General features: G+C 40.6%; 1 protein-coding gene across 3 annotated transcripts in view; it reads right to left on the reverse strand.

Annotated features, from left to right (window-relative positions):
- MCF2L2 (MCF.2 cell line derived transforming sequence-like 2) overlaps positions 1 to 19,636 on the reverse strand; it is a 249,011-nt gene that overhangs the window by 52,963 nt on the left and 176,412 nt on the right. For all 3 annotated transcript variants that reach the window (XM_044251864.1, XM_044251866.1, XM_044251865.1), the window contains 3 exons: positions 4,781 to 4,847; positions 3,717 to 3,832; positions 2,422 to 2,491 (listed from right to left, as the gene is read on the reverse strand). In XM_044251864.1, coding sequence (XP_044107799.1) covers positions 2,422 to 2,491; positions 3,717 to 3,832; positions 4,781 to 4,847 — 253 coding nt within the window. The remainder of the gene's footprint in view (positions 1 to 2,421; positions 2,492 to 3,716; positions 3,833 to 4,780; positions 4,848 to 19,636) is intronic.

Raw genomic sequence — 19,636 nt, forward strand, 5'->3', positions numbered from 1 at the left:
CAGGTTCAATTCTTGGCTTTGTCAGTTCCAAACCCGATGGCCCGAGTTCAGTTACTTAACCTCCTTATACTTCAGTTTTCTCATATATTAAGTGCATTCACAACAGCAGTCAACTATGACTACTGTGAGATTAAATGAGATGATGTATAGAAACTTCTCAACAAATGCTCAATACATACAGAGTACCCAATACATGGTAGTTATTGACAAAGCACTTTTTACTTTGTAGAACCCTTCTGTATACACTATTTTATTAGATTTCCACAATGACTTTACCTATTGGTATTATTAAGCCTATTGTATGGAGGAGGGAAGTGAGACTCCAGGGGTTTAAGTGACTTAACATGAGGTCATGCAGATAGCAAGTGGCTCAACTTAGACAAGAAAATACATTTCCCAAGTCCCACCCAGTGCTCTTTCCATTTTGCCTTGTCGCATCTCAGAGCTAATGGAACTCAGGGTGGACTATTGACAAATATTATTCTGCATAGAGCTTGGTCTCTAGGGTTAGAATCTTCCTGGATTCTGCAGACTATAAATTCTGATGAAAACATTTGGCCAGAGCAATATTTCAAAACTCATTTTCATGATTAATGGAATTCTGCAAATACTATTGAGAAAAGGTCAACAGTTGTAGTAAATAATGGGTGAGGGACCCACCTCACTGGCTAAAAAATAACACAGCAGCAGCCAATTCCCTCAAGGAGCCTCAAAGATTAGCTGATCATGGTTTTTAATTACTTCATCTGTCCTGGACTAATAACTTTATGATTGAAAAGAACTTATTACCTGTACTATGTCTCCAACATCATAGATCATATGTGATTATATGCAGAGTTTATATGCAGGTCTGGATTAATGATTTCTTGGGTTTCTCCCAACATGGGGAACTACAGAAGGCTTTGCAAAACGTTAGGTGAGGAATTCTTCTAGGAAAAGATGTTTTGTCAGCAATTCCCTGACAATTGCCTCATACTTGGACAAATTTTTTAATCATTTCCATTTTTCCCAACAGAAATTCGGTCCTTTTCTCATCCAACAATTTAAATAGGCCTTTGCAATAATGACTTAAGCAACTGTAAAATAATCCTAAGCCCTGAAACTAGATTTCATATTGGTGGTTTGATGAGTCAAAATTACAAAATAGTATAAAACACGAATAATGCTATTAAAGTAATTCAAAAAGGAAATTAATCAGATTAAATGCAACATACTGTTCAGTGTATCTTGAATTCTGGCACTTGACCAAAAAAACCTATAATGAGGCTGTGGTAGAAAGCTCACACAGAGCCGTGGAAAAGGCTTTCCAAGCTGGCAGGAGCTCTGAGGGTTGAAGGCTCTGTTTTTCCCATTATGTCAAATGCCTTGAAGCCTGGGGGGTTGTGTTTGCTTGCTCTCAGTTTATCACACATACTGCTCTTAGACTTATCAGTCATAATTTGGGCTGCTTAAAATTTTTAAGTTGTTTGATCTGTTGTCTCAGGCTCACAAAAAGGAAATAAAGGAAGAGAATAAAATGAAGGTCTAGTTGAGAGAGAGGGGAGAAATGCAAAAGACAGAAAGTTCAGGGCACAAGGATCATCTGCATAGTCCTCCCAAGATAAGAAAGTGGGGAGTGGTGCCAGGTAATACACATCTCTGGGTCAGCTCGGTAGGCCCAATCAGCTCTTCACTGCCCAAAACAGGGGTGCAAAGAGGGCAAGAGGGAAGAGGTCTGCGCATGGGGAAGGGGAAGTAGTCAGAGATGCTGGTATAGGGCAGGAAATAATAAATTGGGTACTAAGCATAAGAGGGACCAAACACACTGAACTCTACCTCTGAAGCTAATAATACACTATATGTTAATTAATTGATTTAAATAAAATTTAAGAAAATAAACTTTGGAATATGCTCCAAAGTTATTTTTTCATTAAGAATAAAAAATAAATAATTCCAAACTAAAAAGTTAAAAAAAAAAAAAAAAGAGGGATCACAGGCTTAACATATTCTGCCCATTCTCTCCCCTGTAAAAAAATAAAATGGAGGAAAAGACATTTTTAGAGACTTTTAGTTTAGCATCAGTACTTCTCTTGAGAGTGTTAATATGACTTTAGTGAGGAATCTAAACCTGCTGTGTGATTCTTTTTTTTTTTTTCCTTGCTGTGTGATTCTTATTCAAAAACAGTTAGCTTAGTCATTCAGAGCAGGATCATGTTTTGTGGGGGGCCTGTCCTCCATGCCCCTGGTCTTTGCTGAGCCCAAGCTTATAAGTTGCTCCCATCTGTCCTATGAGCCTAGTCAAACTGGACTCATCTCACACTGGGGGAAATATTGCATGTGTAACATTTCTGGTGCTCCCATTTGCCCTTACCCCTTACACAGAAAAATAAGGGCTAACGTTAATCACATAGTTATTTTGACTTGCTGGGAGCACAGACTTACTCTCTTGAGAAAGCAACGTGCCAGAAGTTCAGGGTTTTCGGTGCACTTTTCCAATTCTTTTAGAAAAGTCCTAGGGAAGGAAAAATAAAATCACGTTTTGATTTTTTACATGTATGTGGTTAAAACACATAAGGTGGTTTGTTTTTGTTTTTGTTTTTAAAGTAAAATCACATAAGATTTTAAGTGCTTAGAAAAATGCTGTTTTCCAGGATTTATTGCTCTTGACTCATCTTCAAAATACAGATTTGGAAGAAAAAAAAATGTTCTGTGACATTACTAGAATTCCTTGAAGCCAACCACAGCTTGTCCTGATAATTCTAGGCACTAGCTATACACAGACAAACTGCTGTGATCCTCCTTTCTACACGAGAATCACATGAATAAGAATGGTTGTTGGCTGCTTCTACTGCTAATATCACTGAGGGCTTGAGGCAAGCCAGGCATAAGCTAAGTACTTCATAAACAATATCTCATTTAATCCTCCACCAAACCTAGTAAGGTAGGGTTTCATAAATGTGAAAGGCGTAATAGAGGTTAAATAATTTTGCAGGGAAGGTAGCAGAAATGAGATTTCCAAGGCATAACAGAGGTTAAATAATTTTCCATGGAAGGTAGCAGAAATGAGATTTCCATTTCAGTTGTGTGTCTGACCAATGGACAGGAGACAGCACTGGGAAACAACTGTGGGTCAATTCACCAAGCAGTCTCTTTCCCATCAATTACATGTGTGATTTGGGGTTATCATATTGAGTAAAGGGAAGAAACGAGCTACAGGTTCATCTGTGAAATGAAAGCCTTGGAAGATGATCTCCAAAGTCCCTTCCACCTCTAATTCTCTAGAATTCAACATCCAAGCAGCCCTGGGCTAAAAGGACAACTTGTCTGACCAGTTAGCGTTTTCCAAGACCCTAGCTCCCAGCACAACTCGATGATAGCAGGTATGTGGACATGTGTCTTGGTCTTTTTGTATTCCCAACGCTGAACCCAGTGCCTGACACAGAACAGGTCCTCAATAAAGGCAGACACATGAATAGTTAAATAAGCAAAAAAACACACAAAAAATATAACATTAATGCCTGACACCTGGTACATCCTCCACTGATGTCTTTTCCCTTCTCCCTCAGAGATCTGTGGCACTTCTCCCCTCCTCACCCCATCCCATCCCAACCAAGTCCACTGAGTCTGGACTACTTGTTTAAGCAACATATACACGTGTTCATCTCCAAATCCCATCAGTCTGATTTCCATTTTTCTTTTACTTTCCATTTTTCCTGATAGTTTGAATTATTATATACCTGTTGTGAAATTCATAAAGTTCCCTAATATTCCCAAAGAGAAACTCCTTGTTATTCTGAAGAACATCTGGAATCAGATGCTTCAGCCAAATAAAATCCATTGGAGTGATATAACCCTGCAAAGGAGGAAACAAGGCAGGTTTTACAGATAGGGACATTTAAAAAATGATCTAAATCAGCTACTCCAAGGGACCAAAAGTTTAATATTTGGAAAATATGGCACACTTATTTCCTGAAAGTCATTTCATCAAATGCTTTCTTTTGATATGACTCCCTTCATGTGTCCATCTTCAGAAGAAGACGGTTAAATTTAAATGGCAATGATAATAAAATGGCATTTTATAGAAAGAATAAGCATATTTTTTAAATGTTTGTGTTATACAAGTCAAGTGTGAAAGTAAAAACCTTATCCATCATGTTACAACCAAATGCAATTACTATTGTTTTATTATATTTTCTTCATGACTTTTTAAAAAGCATATTTTTACTGTTTTTAACTTAATCTTATAAGCATTTTTCAATGTTGCTACATATTGTTCAAAATAATTATTTTGTAGCAGTTGAACAATATTTCATTCAGCATGAACATCAAACTTTATTAACATCCCCTTTTTATTAGGGATTTTATTTCCGTCTGATATTTTATTATAAAAATTCTATTATAACTTCATACAGATCATTTATTTCTCAAGATTAATTCCTTAGGAAAATAGGAAAAATTCAAATTTTCAATCTCAAGGAAAATGTCCTACTTGAAACAATTCTCCTTTATTACATGATCAAAAGCATTCAAATGATTATTTCCATTGTTGGCAACCATAGCATGAACTTATTGGGCCCTGCTCAAATTGGTATGAATTGATACAATCCTTTGGAAGTTATTTGGTTACACGGATCAATAGTCATAAGCATGTTCTTATTCTTATTGGAAAGATACTTGTGATATTATAAGAGCTGAACTCTTGGAAATTCTAGAGACATATGGCAACTATTTTAAATCTCTGTGCAAAAGAACTTCTCTAATTTGAATACATGCTTAATGTCAACTATCACAGTCTACTTACATCAATTATGCTCTTAATCTCCTTTATATAAATCGCTTCCGTCTCGAGCAAGTCATGTATGATGCGCCTGAATCACAGCAGCAGGTGGGAATATGAAAGAGAAAGAGGCAGAGGGGTCCTTAGAATTCTTTTAAAGTAATGCTCATCGATGCAGTTCTCCTTAGAGGCCTACCTACTTGGGTTGTGGTCAGTTCATTCTGTTCTACTGAATACCCAAGGCCAACAGCTTACAAAAGCATACTCTGATCACACTGACATAAGGAGAAACAATTAGGTCAGAGGACTCAAAAATCTATTTATATAGCCAGTGAATGACCTGTCCTTTGGTGGGTCACCATGTAAGGGGTCAAGAAGGCAGAGATTGTGGAGTTGGAAATGCCAGGTTTGGATGTTTAGTCAGGAAGGCCCGCCTGACCCCGCCATTGTACGTGTGGTTTCTGGGATTTCCTCTGCAGCTTTCTGCTGTCTCATTGCTCATATCAAGATCTTTGACCCGCATGGCTGGACTTTGTTTTGCATGAGGTTAGATGGAGTCCAGTCATGCTCCCTTTCTCTAGCATCTAATGTTTCAGTAGGATTGGTTTCCTCAGACAACACACATGACCTCTGTCTGCTCCCCTTGAAGAAGACAGGTGAGGGCTGTGGTGGGCAGAATGCTATGATGACACCCCCCTCCAACCCCAATTCCTGACCTCTTGTGTACATACACCTTTTCCCAGTTAATTAACTGACCATTAATTTGGGTGCTGCTGTGGAGGGTCTTTGCCAATCTGTTTTGTTCCAAATCAGTGGACCTTAAGATAGGTAGAGTACCTGGTTGGGCTTTTTCCCAGTCACATGAACTCATCAGACCTGGGTCTGGAAGTCAGAAAGATTGTAAGCATGAGAAAGATTTAAGACAAGGGAAGCTGACCTTGGCTGGCTCTGGAGATGGAAGAGGCTATATGGCAAGGAACACAGGGTACCTCTAGATGCTGAGAGTGGCCCCAGCTAACAACCAGGAAGGAAACCAGGACTTTAGCTCCCAGGCCTTTAGCAAGGAACTCAATTCTGCCACAACCACATCAACTTAGAAGAGAAAACTGAGCACAGCTGACCAATTTTATTTTAGCTCTGTGGGACCTGAGCAAAAAGCCAGTCATGCTGTGCACGGACCTGCTTTGCAGGAATTGTAAGCTGTTAAGTTATTGGTCATATTTTTGCAGCAGTCGAAAAGTAATAGAAAGATTGAGGCCAGTCCCCACCCCTGTCTCCAGATAGACTATTTTCTTTCTCTTCTCAGACATTTTTTCTTTTGGGCTTTCTTTTAGGCTTCTGAGTTAGTGTTTGTACTGGTGACGCCGTGTAGAATACATACATTTATGGATTCCTGTGAGCTGTTGGTAGGTTATCTATTAAAAAGTAGCCTATCCCAGTAATTTCTCTGACATTGGCCATAGCAACAATTTTCTAAATATGTCTTCTGAGGGAAGGGAAATAAAAGTAAAAATAAACTTTTGGGACTATTGGGACTATATTAAAATAAGAAGCTTATGCACAGTAAAGGAAACAACCAATAAAACCAGAAGACAACCTATGGAATGGAAGAAGATATTTGTAAAAGACATACTAATAAAGGGTTAGTATCCAAAATGCATAAAGAATTTATACAACTCAACTCCAAAAAAAATTCCAAATAATCTAATTAAAAATGGGCAGAAGACATGAACAGACATTTCACCAAACAAGACACAGATGACCAACAGACTCATGAAGAGATGTACAACATCACTCATCATCAGGGATCTACAAATCAAAACTACAATGAGATATCTCCTCACACCCATCACAGTGGCTAAAATCCAAAAGAGAAGAAACAACAGGTGTTAGTGAAGATGTGAAGAAAAAAGAACCCTTGTGCACTGTTGGCAGGAATGCCAACTGGTGTAGCCACTGCGAGAAACAGTATGGAGGTTCCTCAAAAAATTGAAAGTAGAATTCTAGTAATTCCACTACTTAGGGATTTATCCGAAGAACATAAAAATACTAATTCAAAAAATATATGCATGCATATGTTTATTGCAGCTTTATTTACAGTTGCCAAATTATGGAAGCAGTACAAGAATCCATCAACAGACAAATGGATAAAGAAGAGGTGGTATAGATCTACAGTGCAATAATTCTCAGTCATAAAATGAAATCTTGCCATTTGCAGCAACATGGATGGATCTAGAGAGTATAAAGTTAAGGGAAATAAGTCAGTCACAGAAAGATAAATACCATATGATTTCACACATAGGTAGAATTTAAGAAACAAAACAAATGAACAAAGGGGAAAAAAAGAGACAAACCAAAAACAGATTCTTAACTATAGAGAACAAACTGATGGTTATCAGAGGGGAGGCAGGTGGGAAGATGAGTGAAACAGATGAAGGGGATTAAAAATGCACTTATCACGATGAGCACTGAGCAATGTATAGAACTGCTGAATCACTAGATTGTACACCTGAAACTAATATAACATGGTATGCTAACTACACTGGAATTAAAGTAAAAATAAATAAATAAAAATTAAAAAGCTGAACTAGAAAAAATTAGAAAAATACATGAATAAATGGTAGTCTATCCTAACAAAGGGTTTCTTTTTCTCTCATAAAATGGATACGACAAGGGACAAATAATCAAAGGACATTATACAGGAGATTCACACATATATAGACATGACTATTTGTTTTATGAAAAAAATGCTCAATGCATGCTAATCCAATAAAGGCATAATAAAAAGAAGTAACAATTTTCAACTACTAGAATGGCAGAAATTTCAAACCTCAACAAAAGACTAATAGATGAGAATGTGGAAACACTCAGATAATATTGGTAGAAATGTAACTACGTGCAAGGTAACTTGGAAATATCTCATCAAAATTTAAAACACGCGCCCCTTGGTTCAATAATTTCATTTCTAAGAATGTCACTGTCTGTAATTATTTGAACTTCAGCAACATGGGGTGCCTAGGGTAGCAGAGTCAGATAAGAATCTGCCTTTGACTCAGGTCATGATCCCAGGTTTCTGAGATCAGCCTGCTTCTCTCTCTCTCTGCCCCTCTGCCCAGCTCATTCTCTCTCCCCCACCCCCTCCAAAATAAATAAATCTTAAAAAAAAGACAAACACCAACATGAAGAACGGTTTACATAGTATGACTATGTAAAAATGAGTATGTGTGCATATATATGTAAAATTGTGTACACTCAGAAAATTCATGCAAAGAAACTTAAGACACTGTTAACAGTGATTGCCTTTGGAGAGTTGTACTGAAGGCTAGAAAGCAGGGAAGGAGAATTTTTACATTTTACCCTAAGCTCTTCTACAGTTTTCGGTTAAGAAAACTTCACCAAGTTTTATAATTTAAAAATGGTCTCCATGACGTTTTAAAATGAATGTTACTGGAGTTATAATATATAATATATAATTTATGATATATAAATATAAGTTTATAATATACATATAAGTTATTTATATTATAAACAACTTAGATATTTTCTAGCCCAATTATTTTTCTTAAAATAACAATTTTTGTGTCTATTTTTTCTTTTTTTAAAATTAGTTTCAGAGGTAGAGTTCAGTGATTCATCGGTTGCATATAACACTCAGTGCTCATTGCATCACATGCCCTCCTTAATGCCCATCACTCAATTATCCATCCCCCTCCATCCACCTCCCATTCAGCAACCCTCAGTTTATTTCCTAGAGTTCAATGTCTCTAGAGAGATTTGCCTCCCTCTCTATTTTCACCTTATTTTATTTTTCCTTCCCTTCCCCTATTATGTTCATCTGCTCTGTTTCTTAAATTCCACATATCAGTGAGATCATATGATAATTGTCTTTCTCTGGCTGACAACTTCACTTAGCATAATACCCTCTAGTTCCATCCACATCATTGCAAATGGCAAGATTTCAGTCTTCCTGATGGCTGAGTAATATTCCATTGTATATATAGATATCTTCTTCATCCATTCATCTGTCAATGGACATCTGGCCTCTTTCCATATTTTGGCTATTGTGGACATTGCTGCTATAAATATTGGGGTGCATGTGGCCCTTTGAATCACTGTTTGTATCCTTTGGGTAAATACCTAGTAGTGCCATTGCTGGGTTGCAGGGTAGCTCTATTTTTTTAACTTTTTGAGGAACCTCCATACTGTTTTCCAGAGTGGCTGTACCAGCTTGTTTTCCCACCAACAGTGTAGGAGGGTTCCCCTTTCTCTGCATCCTCGCCAGCATCTGTTGTTTCTTGAGCTGTTCATTTTAGCCATTCTGACTAGTGTGAGATGGTATCTCATTGTGATCTTGATTTACATTTCCCTGATGCCCAGTGGAGCATTTCTTCATGTGTCTGTTGGCCATTTGTATATCTTCCTTATGCCTATTTATAAGTGCTTATTATAAGACAAGACTGGTAAAAGATAGTCACTGACAGAGGATACAATTTCAAGAAGTATAGAGACTATCAAATAGCTACTTTAAGATCACATTTAGCTACAAAGTCACTAAGAGGTTCTGCTTTTTATAATCATCCCAAAATGACAACAGTTACTATCAGAAGGAAATAGGGGCCTCAATTCCAATCTATTTTTATGAGCTGTGGCATCAAGTAGGACCATAGCCACAGTTAAGTATTCATAGAAAACCAGAGTACAGCCAGCCTCTTCAGCCCTTATGAAGCACTGGGCTTAAGCAACTTAGAGAATCTGTTTAAGGACTTATTGGCAATTACATGAAGTCAGAAGACAGAAATAGCTAGGTGGTGGGTAGAAATCAATTTTAGTACCCAACAGTTACATAAGAACTTAGAGAATCTTAAGAGTTTTTAAGAATCTGACACAAGAAAATATTCACAACTCAGAAGGAAAAAAAAATTCTTCATCAGGTCATGTCCCAGTTTATAGTTTGGAAACTGTCTAAAGATCTCATCCAACTGCTTCATTTTACTTGTTCAAGTGCAATGGGTACAACTCCAAGGATAAGAAGTCCCCTGTACACCCATCCGCCCAGATTTCAGTTCAGATTCTTTTTTTAAATAGCCTTCACACCACTGTTAAGCCATTCTTTTCCCTTTCTCTCCTTAGCCTTTAAAAAAAAAATAATATTATTAAATGGGAGAAAATCTATGATTCTGATGATTGCCTGCTTTATTATTCCAAAGCCCATGACTTTGTAGAAAAGGCTATCAAGGACTTCACATCTCCAATCATCTAGTATATATAATGTAGATAAAGAGCAGAAAATATGAAAAGTACTTAAATAATGTAAAAACCTTTGAACACCTAGAGCATCTTACGTCCTGATGGATATCTATCCAGAGGTAGAGCACTGTAATTAGGGCACCAAATGGAGTTGACCATGCCAGAACAGTCTGCAGTAATGAACTCTGCACTAGTGTACATTCCATTGCTTTGCTTTACATTTAAAAGCGGATCTCCCCCCACCTCCTGATCCTGAGGTCATTAAGGAGGAAATGAAAGGGTAATGTTTTAAGGAACTATTTCTTCTCTGAAGCCGTATTTCAAGGCACCATAAAAACAGAGCTTTAGATATCTGGTTGCATTCTATATGACACCTCGTGTTTTCTTCAGATGACACCATAACCAAGGGGCAAGAATTGAACTTTGTTTAAAAACTGAATGCAGGGATGCCTGGGTGGCTCAGTTGGTTAAGCGGCTGTCTTCGGCTCAGGTCATGATCCCAGCGTCCTGGGATCAAGTCCCACGGCAGGCTCCTTGCTCGGCAGGGAGTCTGCTTCTCCCTCTGCCTCTGCCTGCCTCTTTGTCTGCCTGTGCTCACTCTCTCTGACAAATAAATAAATAAAATCTTAAAAAAAAAAAAAAAAAAACTGAATGCAGGGGTGCCTGGGTGGTTCAGTTGGTTGGGCAACTGCCTTCAGCTCAGGTCATGATCCCGGAATCATGGGATCAAGTCCCACAGCAGGCTCCCAGCTCCATGGGGAGTCTGCTTCTCCCTCTGAACTCCCTTCTCATGCTCTCTCACTCTGTCTCTCTCTCAAATAAATAAAAATTAAAAAAAAAAAAAAACTGAATGCAGGATGCCTGGGTCAGTTAAGCATCTGCCTTCAGCTCAGTTCATGATCCCAAGGTCCTGGGATCAAGCCCCACCTCAGGCTCCCTGCTCAGCAGGGAGTCTGCTTCTCCCTCTCCCTCTGCCCCTCACTACCCCTCCGGCCACTCCTGCTCTTTCTCTCTCCCAAATTAAAAAATATTTAAAAAAAATAAAAAATAAAAGCTGAATGCAACCTTATTTTGTAAGTAAGATCATTAATGTACATACATGTTAGGATTTCCTGATGTTTCTTCTTTGTCCATGCATCCTAATCCCTTCCTTCTTCCCTCCCCATTTCCTAGCTCTCTAATAGAAGAAAGAGTATCCTTTCGGAAACCAGCCTGTCTGAAGTATATTTTTATTTTTGCTCATTTAATTGTCAACACAATTTGCCATCAAGAGTTTTTATATACTTCTGGTATGAGAGATCATGGCTTACACACCAGAAAGTATTATAGATTTTTTCTTTTTAACAGTTAGTTTTCATCTAAAATCCTTTTTGCCAAGTTGAAAGGACTGTTCTTATTCTTCTCAAACTCTAGCACATCTGACATAATGGATACTCACCTTCTTAAGCCTTTTTCTCCCTTTGGTTTCTCTTTATTATTCAACTTCCATTCACCACCCACCTCTCTGTTTCTTCCCTATTCCTTCTTTGCCTCCTCTTCCTGCTGCTATTGCTGCTCCCACAGCTCTGAGATCAGGTTTCAACTTCCTCTTTCCTCTTCTTTCATGATATTGACCCTCCCACACCATGATCTTCCTCCCAGACCTTTGGTTATACTCAAGCCCATGTTGACACACTTGTCAGTTGGGTGCCTCCCAGACACCTCAATCACCTTGGATTGAAACAGAACTCATTAGACAGAAGTAGGCACCATTTCCTCGGTCCCTAAAGCACAGTTGTCATTTCAAACTCCTCCCTACCATTACTGCTTATTTAACCTATCTGGAGCCACACCTCATTATTTCATTTCTCAACATATCTTTTGGAGTCACCTTTTATTCACCATTTCTGGTGCGGCCAAGAGAAAGCAAGCCTTCCCCTCCTCTCATCTGGAATAACTTGGTGCACTCCTGACAGCTCCCCTGGCCTCTGAGGGCTCCCTCCCACCAATCTATTTTGCAGACTACTCATCTATGCCCTTCCTAAAGCTCCATTTCCATCATGCCATCATTCTCCCTTTTCAGAAACTTAAAGTAGTTTCCAGTTGCCCACAATCGCCAAAGTTCCTTCCAGGATTTCAAGACTCTCCATTCATGTGATAAGAATCTACTTGGGGATCTTGTTCTAAAAGTAGATCTGGACCAACAGATCCAGAATGGGGAATAACATGTGGGTGTCACAGGTAGACTCTGTCATTTGCACAAGCACCCCAGACAACCTATTGCTGACCTGCTGAACAAGTAACACTGATCTGACCCCATTCCTTTAGCCACCTCCTTCCCTCCCCTCTGCCTTTACTTTTTTAAACCCATGTTATTATTTTACACTCCCTTTCAAATTCTAATCATTCTTGAAAACTCAGTTCCAAGTTTCCCTTTTCCATGAAAACTCTAACAGCTTTGAATGGAATTGGTACCACAGTCTTGTCCTTACTTCCCAGGCAAAACCCATTAGATCCATTTACCAAACATTTATTGGTTAAAGGCACCATTATAGCCACTTGAGCTCAAGAAACTCACCGTAATACTAGGTCTTAGTTTGCAGTCCAGTAGCAGAGGCAAGAAAATCAATACAGTGTGATAAGGTACGTGGCGGTCAGAAGAGTTAGGTGCAGAAAAGGGGCTGAAATTAAGCCAAGGGTAGGGGGAAACACTGCCAATTTTGCATTGTGTGAAGTTTAAGCTGAGTTTAAAAAAGAAAGGAAGCAAGGGGAACATCTAAAAGAAGTATGTCTCAGGCTGAGGGGAGCAGTAGAAGGAGAAAATGAAGCGAGACACATATGCTCTACCAGTACTCATAAATTCTTTGGTGGTGCCGGGCCAATGGTCTCATAGGTTCAAAAAATGCTAGAAGCAAATATAACCTTTAAGACCATTCAATTCATCCTTATTTTGAAGATGAAAAAATAAGAGGTCGAGAGCCTCAAAGTGACTTGCCAAATATCATTGCCTTTGGCAAAGCCAATGTTCTTCACACTGTTACGTTGCCCCTCTCTGCCTGTTTAGAATACATCCAAAGTCCTATCTCCTGATTACTAAATAAAACACAAATTAAAATGAAACTAGTATGCTATTTTAAAAATACTGGGTTTCAGGACATTAGGTTTTCAAGTCTATTTTTACCTCCAATATACAGGGTGACCTTGAGCAAGTCACTTTCTTTCCCAGGGTGCTCATTTCTATATGTGTCAAAAGGCCAAATTAGATAAGCCCGAGTATCTGTGCTGGCTCTCAGGAACATTTCCTAAATATACATTTCTAATAAAATGTATGATGTGGTCTTTGGTCTAATCACAGCTTGCTCTTCAATTCTCACAAGACTTTCTGTTCATCACATCCCCAATGAACTAACTAGCTAATGTGTAACTGAAGAGGGCACCTGGACGGCAAAGAGAGGGGAGTCAGTGTGGGCTGGAGATGTCCCGGAGCAGGGGCAATCTGAACCAACCTCTGGAAGAGGTGAGGGCTTGGCCAGGAGGAGATCCTCGTCCTGCCAGGCTACAGCATAGACTCAATGCAGGAGCCCAGGGGAAGGGCCAGGAGATGCTTTGGCCAGAAGGACAGGCCACTGTCCAGGAGCCGGTTTCCTTAAGAACAGAACAGGCCCTGCGGGCTTGGACTTAAGAAAAGATGTTCTTCGTTCTACATCCTTCTGTTTCAATTAGGTGTTCTGTAATGACACAATCAATTCTCAGAACTGTAAATGGTAACAATGTGAACAGCACAGACTCAAACAATGATCCTGTTGAAACCAATGGTATTTTAAGCACTTAGAAAAGGTCTGATGAACAGAAACACTTCCCTGGCTCTTGGAAGGCTCACAGTTGAGACTTTTGCTGTTGCCCATGTGCCATCTGTTCCCTCTCCTCTTCTTTTGTTTCTCAGGTTCTATATTTCATCTTATGTCAGTTGGATCTGACCTCATTCATTACTCTGACACGTTGAGAGTAAACTACCTCAAATTCTTTTTGGAAGAGAATAGGGCATAAGTAAATTATGATTAAAGTTTATCTGGATGGATGCTTAATGGAATAAATAATGACAAAGTAATTCTACTCATACCACACTTTTTAAAAGAGGGATTGATTATAAACCGAATCTCATGAATCCTAACTCAAGTTAACCATCCTGCTTCTGGATAGCATTTTAGGGATTATGAAGTTTTTTTTTAATTACAAAATATATATATAATATCAAATTCACCATTTAAACAAGTTGTAAGTGTATGACTTAGTAGCTCTAAGTACATTCACAATGTTGTGCAGCTATCTCTATAACTTCTTAGTCATCCCAAACTGAAACTCTGTATCCATTAAACACTAGCTCTCCATTCCTCTCTCACTCCCCCTAGTCCATGGTCACTTCTATTCCACTTTCTGTCTCTAAGAGCTGGCCAATTCTAGGCACCTCGTATACATGGAATCATCCGTCTGTCCTTTTATGTCTGGCTTTTTTCACTAAGCACGGTGTTTCCAAATTCATCCGTGTTTTAGCATGTGTCATACTTTCATTTCTGTTTAAGGACGAATATCTTTAGTTGTTTGCATATATTACATTTTGCTTATCCTTCTGTTGATGCATACTTAGGTTTCTTTCACCTTTGGCTCTTGTGAATAATGCTGCTATGAACATTGGTGTGCAAGTCTCTGAGTGTCTGCTTTCAATTCTTTGAGGTATATGTCCAGAAGTAGAAACACAGGGTCATATGATAATTCGATTTTCAACTTTTTGAAAAACCACCACACTGTTTTCCACAGGGACTATACCACTTGACATTCCTGCCAGCGATGCACCAGGCTTCTAATTTCTCCACATCCTTGTCAACTCTTGCCATTTTCCCTTTTTTTAAAAAATGATAGCCTGCCTAATGGATATGAAGTAGAGTTGTTTTCTTAATGTGTGTATTTCTTTAATCCATTCAACACCTGAAAAAGAGCTCCTCCAGGGCATATACCCTGTTTCATTTATCCGTGTCCACCTGCCTTATAAGTAGGTAAATTCTCAATAAATGTTTATCAAATGGATGAACAGTAGAGTTAAGGAACAATTCTGTGAGCAAGAGTAGGTACTAATTGTCATTCATATTTTGCAGAAGGGGAAATTGGGACCCAGAGCATTACGTGACTTGATTGAGGTCAGACTGCTGGCAAGGTGCTGCCATGGAGGTCAAGTCCAGGTCCTCTAGCTCTACAGCCAGTGACAGGGGAACTGATGTGCCCAGGCTGAAGTTCGGTCCACTACAATAGGACCCACTATTCTGACTCTGTAGCATGTCTCCGTAAATGACAGGGCCTACAAAGTGAGGACACAGGTAAGCAGGTTAGAGAAAAAGGGCTGGCTCAGGCCGTCATCTGTTTATGTGTAAGCTTCAAGGGATCTGCCTCAAATCTCAGAGCCATGGTGCACACGCATATCAGCAATCCAACTTGAGACATCCTGAGTGAGACTTCTGGTACGCCAAGGAGATTCCTGGACTACTGCTGATAGGAAAACCATTATTACTTCAGTTCATGGGAAAGGGCAGCCCTGGTACTAACTCCAACAGGAATATCCAAGTAACTCAATAATTTCTGGTAAAGAAAAAAATTTGAGACTGCGAATAGGCTTCCACTTCATACAAACAAAGAGAAATCTATTGCAAAAAAAGAGATTCCCAAAGGGAAAATACATATGTATAAAATAAATTTTAAAAGATCAAAAAACATTGAGAAAAGACACACTGCTTCTTCCACCTTATATACCTCTTTTGCAGACCCTTATCTGTATCTACTCAGCAGATATTCCATTATTCTATTAACCCCTTTCCTCCCAAGAGGGTTTATTTGTTTATTTATCTGATATGATAAAAAACATACCTCTCAGAGATCTTGCTCTCTTTTCCCAGTATTCCTTAGCCCTGTACCTGCAGGATCAAATAGGTGTTGATATTGGGCTTTATGACCTTATACCATCAGACCAACCAAGACTGATTCATGAAATGTATCTTGTTTCAGATTATATGATGTGCCAAGGACTTTAGAGCTGACCTTTTGGAAGTGCTGTTATAAGAAAAATCTCAGTATAACAAAACTGTTTCTCTTAATTAATGGTCCACTTATTTTAAGTAATACTCAATAAAAATCCCAGGCAGGCTTATAACTGTCCTTTAGAATTGGTTTGAGTAGTATTTGAACCACAAATACGCCACAATGAGCACTTAGTAGTTATTAACTATTAAGAAGAGGGACACAGAGGGATGCCTGGGTGGCTCAGGTGGTTGAGCCCCTGCCTTCGGCTCGCGTCATGATTCCAGGGTCCTGGGATTGAGTCCTGCATCGGGCTCCTTGCTTGGCAGGGAGCCGGCCACTGCCTGCTTGTGTGTACTCTCTCTCTCTGACAAACAAATGAATAAGTAAAATCTTTAAAAAAAAAAAAAAAAAAAAAACAACGAGGGACACAGAGAATGATATTCTATCAGCACAACCAAACTTAATTTTAAGTACATTTCTAACACAAATTACTGCCTCTGGACCAGGCATGTAGCCCCTGCACCACAGCCAGTAACTATTTTCTGAACATTCCCATGCTCTGTATTGTCTTCTCCTCTGTCCCAGCCCATCCCAGGACCCAGTCATTCTACTCAATTTGGAGAGCTCTGCAAGGCTGGGGCAATTACCAGACAACACTCCAGATTGTCCCTAAATGAATGTCACTCATTCACTCCATTCGGATATGCTGTCCTGAGTAGTAGGTGGAGTGAGAGGCAGCCCTTGGCCTTGCACAGAACCCCACAGGCCGGGGTGGGGGCAGGGGGTAGGGGGTGCCGGTAAAGCCTATGCCAGATCTGCAGGTGGAGAGGGGAGAAGAAATGTTGAGCGAGCCCTCGTACGGGAGTGGTACCAAGTTCACTGTCCCTGTGGCTGCCTGAGCACTGGCAGCATGGAGGGGAAACCCACGCCAGCCTCCCTTCCACTCATCACCTCCCCAGTGGTGCTCCTCCCATCAACTCTGATGGGCCAAGGAGGATCCCAGAAAACAAGGCCTAGCTCCAAGACTGCTCCCACCCCTGTGGGGCCCCCAATGAGGGTAAGGTGAACACGTCAGAGAAGACTTGTATGTTGATGTGGAAGGAGCTGACCATTGGTGGTGGGGGGGCTCCCCAGGACAGATGAGAAGAGAAAGGAACAAGGTGGGTTCTGAGAATGGCCTGCGGGTGAGGGCCTCTGTGTGCCCTCAGTCCCCTTCAGTTTCCTGTTCTGGGCAGACTGACAATGGTTTCACCCAAGGACTGAGGTCCTGGAATTGAGGTAGGGTGCCGAAGGTGCCAAACCACAGGAGCAGAGGCAAGAGCTGTAAGAAAGGGGCTGGTGTGCCTTCAGTGCCTGCTTTAGGGCCTTGATGGCTTTGGGAGAGAAGTACACAGGGATCTTTGTTCTGGGGGCAAAGCTTCTTGGAATAGAAATTTGAACATCTGATGAATGAAAATTCAACTTGACTGGCAGTTAATCTGCACTTACTCTGTGCAAGGCATGGCAGGAGGTTCTTTAAGGGAACTGGAGGTGTGTGGGATGGGGCGTCCGCTCTTGAGAGGTCTCAGGACATTCAAGAACAGGGAACACAGATCCGCAGACAATTTCACAGTGACAAAAGGCCACAGACTGTTACCAACATGTCACTTGTTGTGTTGGGTCCACTGGTGAGAAGGAGGAGGATTCTGGCCTTTGGGGCCTTTGAGTCCCATCCCTTCACGGGCTCACTAGCATGCATCTGAACAGTCCATTTCACACGTGCTTGGCTTAAGACTGATGTGGCACATTTGAGTGGAGACACTGGAGTTTGGAGCCCAGAATCTAGACTGGAAATAGAAATCGGGCACTAATGGCGATGGATGGGATCACCAAGGAGCAAGGGTAGACAGCAAAGAAGCCCAGAAGGATATGTATGGGGTGGGAGGGGCTGGCAGGTGGGGAGGGAGGAGGGGGCAGCCAAGGAGGGGCTGCATTATTTTCATGGGTGACGCTCTAGTAATGGAAACTACATTCAAAGATGTGGAGAGAAACAAGCAGATCCTTTTAGATTGTGGACAGAGGCAGCATGAAGACATGAAGACCCCCTCTGCTGGCTCCTCACACGAGAGGGGCTTTCTGCAGCCTGGGGGGGGGCACGAGGACAACGGCCATCCACGGAGTGCATGCAGTGGGCCCTACCCACGCTCAGTACTCCACATACGTGATGGTTTTTATATTCAGTCCTCATCGGTCCCATCTGGGCAGGAATTACCGTGAGGTGTGCAGAAGTCAGGTCCCTTGCCCAGATCCCCGGTTGGCAGGGAGTGAGGTCAGGACACCACCCCATCTCTCTAGCAGCCCAAGACTCGCAGGAACCTGACTGGTTTGGGAACCCGTGGCCTGTGGGGTGTCTGAATTCACAGAACAGTATCTGTCCAAGGTCTGTGAGGGAATTTCTTATTTAAGAGAGTCCAGAAGGTACAAATTGAAGTTAAATGAGTCAAGCCTGGCACCATGTCGGTATGCTTCAGCTGTGTTAGCCATTAAGCCAGTCAATTATCAAATCCATTGCTGCTTTCATGATTTCAGTCAACATTCCTCTCTTCTACAGGTCTCTTTTGTTTCTACCACTTCCAGGTTCTTTAGGAGGCAGGTGAAATTCTTCTCTGCCCGTAACTCATGATAATGTCCTGATGCCCTCCCCTCTGGCCCTCTCTCCTACATCCGCTTCCCCTCTGCTCTATCTCTGCCTTGTCTTGTCCCTTCTCAAATCTAAAATGCCGATTGTAATTCTTCTCATTTTTCAAGTTTACCATTTTGATGGTACAGTACTTTTTCCAGTACTTTCCATAGCTCTCTAGTGTTCTGTGAAGCACATTTCTGAGAGAGAGAGAGATTTAAAGTCATTTATAAATCTAATTGTAGTGGTCTCTGTTCATAAGCAGCTACTGTGGACACCGAGGGCCGTGACAGGGTCCTTCTCCGTGCTGTCAAATCAGCATCACTGGTATCACCTAATTTTATTTCCAACTAGTTTTAGGATGTTCATATATTCTCTCCCAATAAAAGAAACATGAGTACTCTGTTCTATACCATCAAGTCTATCATCCTCTTCCTCTCCCTGTGGGATGGGATAGGAAACAGCCTGCAGAAAGGAAATGCTCCCAGATGGGCAAACGGCCTGCCAGGCTGCTGCCCCCTTCCCTGCATGTTGTGTGTGGGTGGGTGGGTGGAGTGTGAAACCAGAGCAGGCATTCTGGTTCACTCTGCTGGGTCCCTTCTCCCATCTACATCCTCTCCCCTCCCCCAACTGCAAGCCCTACATCCTCTTACCAAGCTCTTGACTCACTTTTGAAATCATTTCTCTGTCTGCCGTGTCTATGTGTAAATAGAATGTGTCTATGTGTAAATGAATGATTTCATGTTTTACTTCTATATGTTTTTCAATATTTGGGCCGGTTTATATTTCTTGCAGGTACAGTCCTATGTGTTCTTGCAGGTGGAACACAGGTGCTGACATCTGTGTATGTGGATCTGGTTCCAAATGACCTGAAGGGAATATAATGGTAATTGAACATTTGCACATAAATAGAACATATACATATGACA

The sequence above is a fragment of the Neovison vison genome, chromosome 6 (genome assembly GCF_020171115.1).
Source record: "Neovison vison isolate M4711 chromosome 6, ASM_NN_V1, whole genome shotgun sequence".
Lineage (NCBI taxonomy): Eukaryota > Metazoa > Chordata > Mammalia > Carnivora > Mustelidae > Neogale > Neogale vison.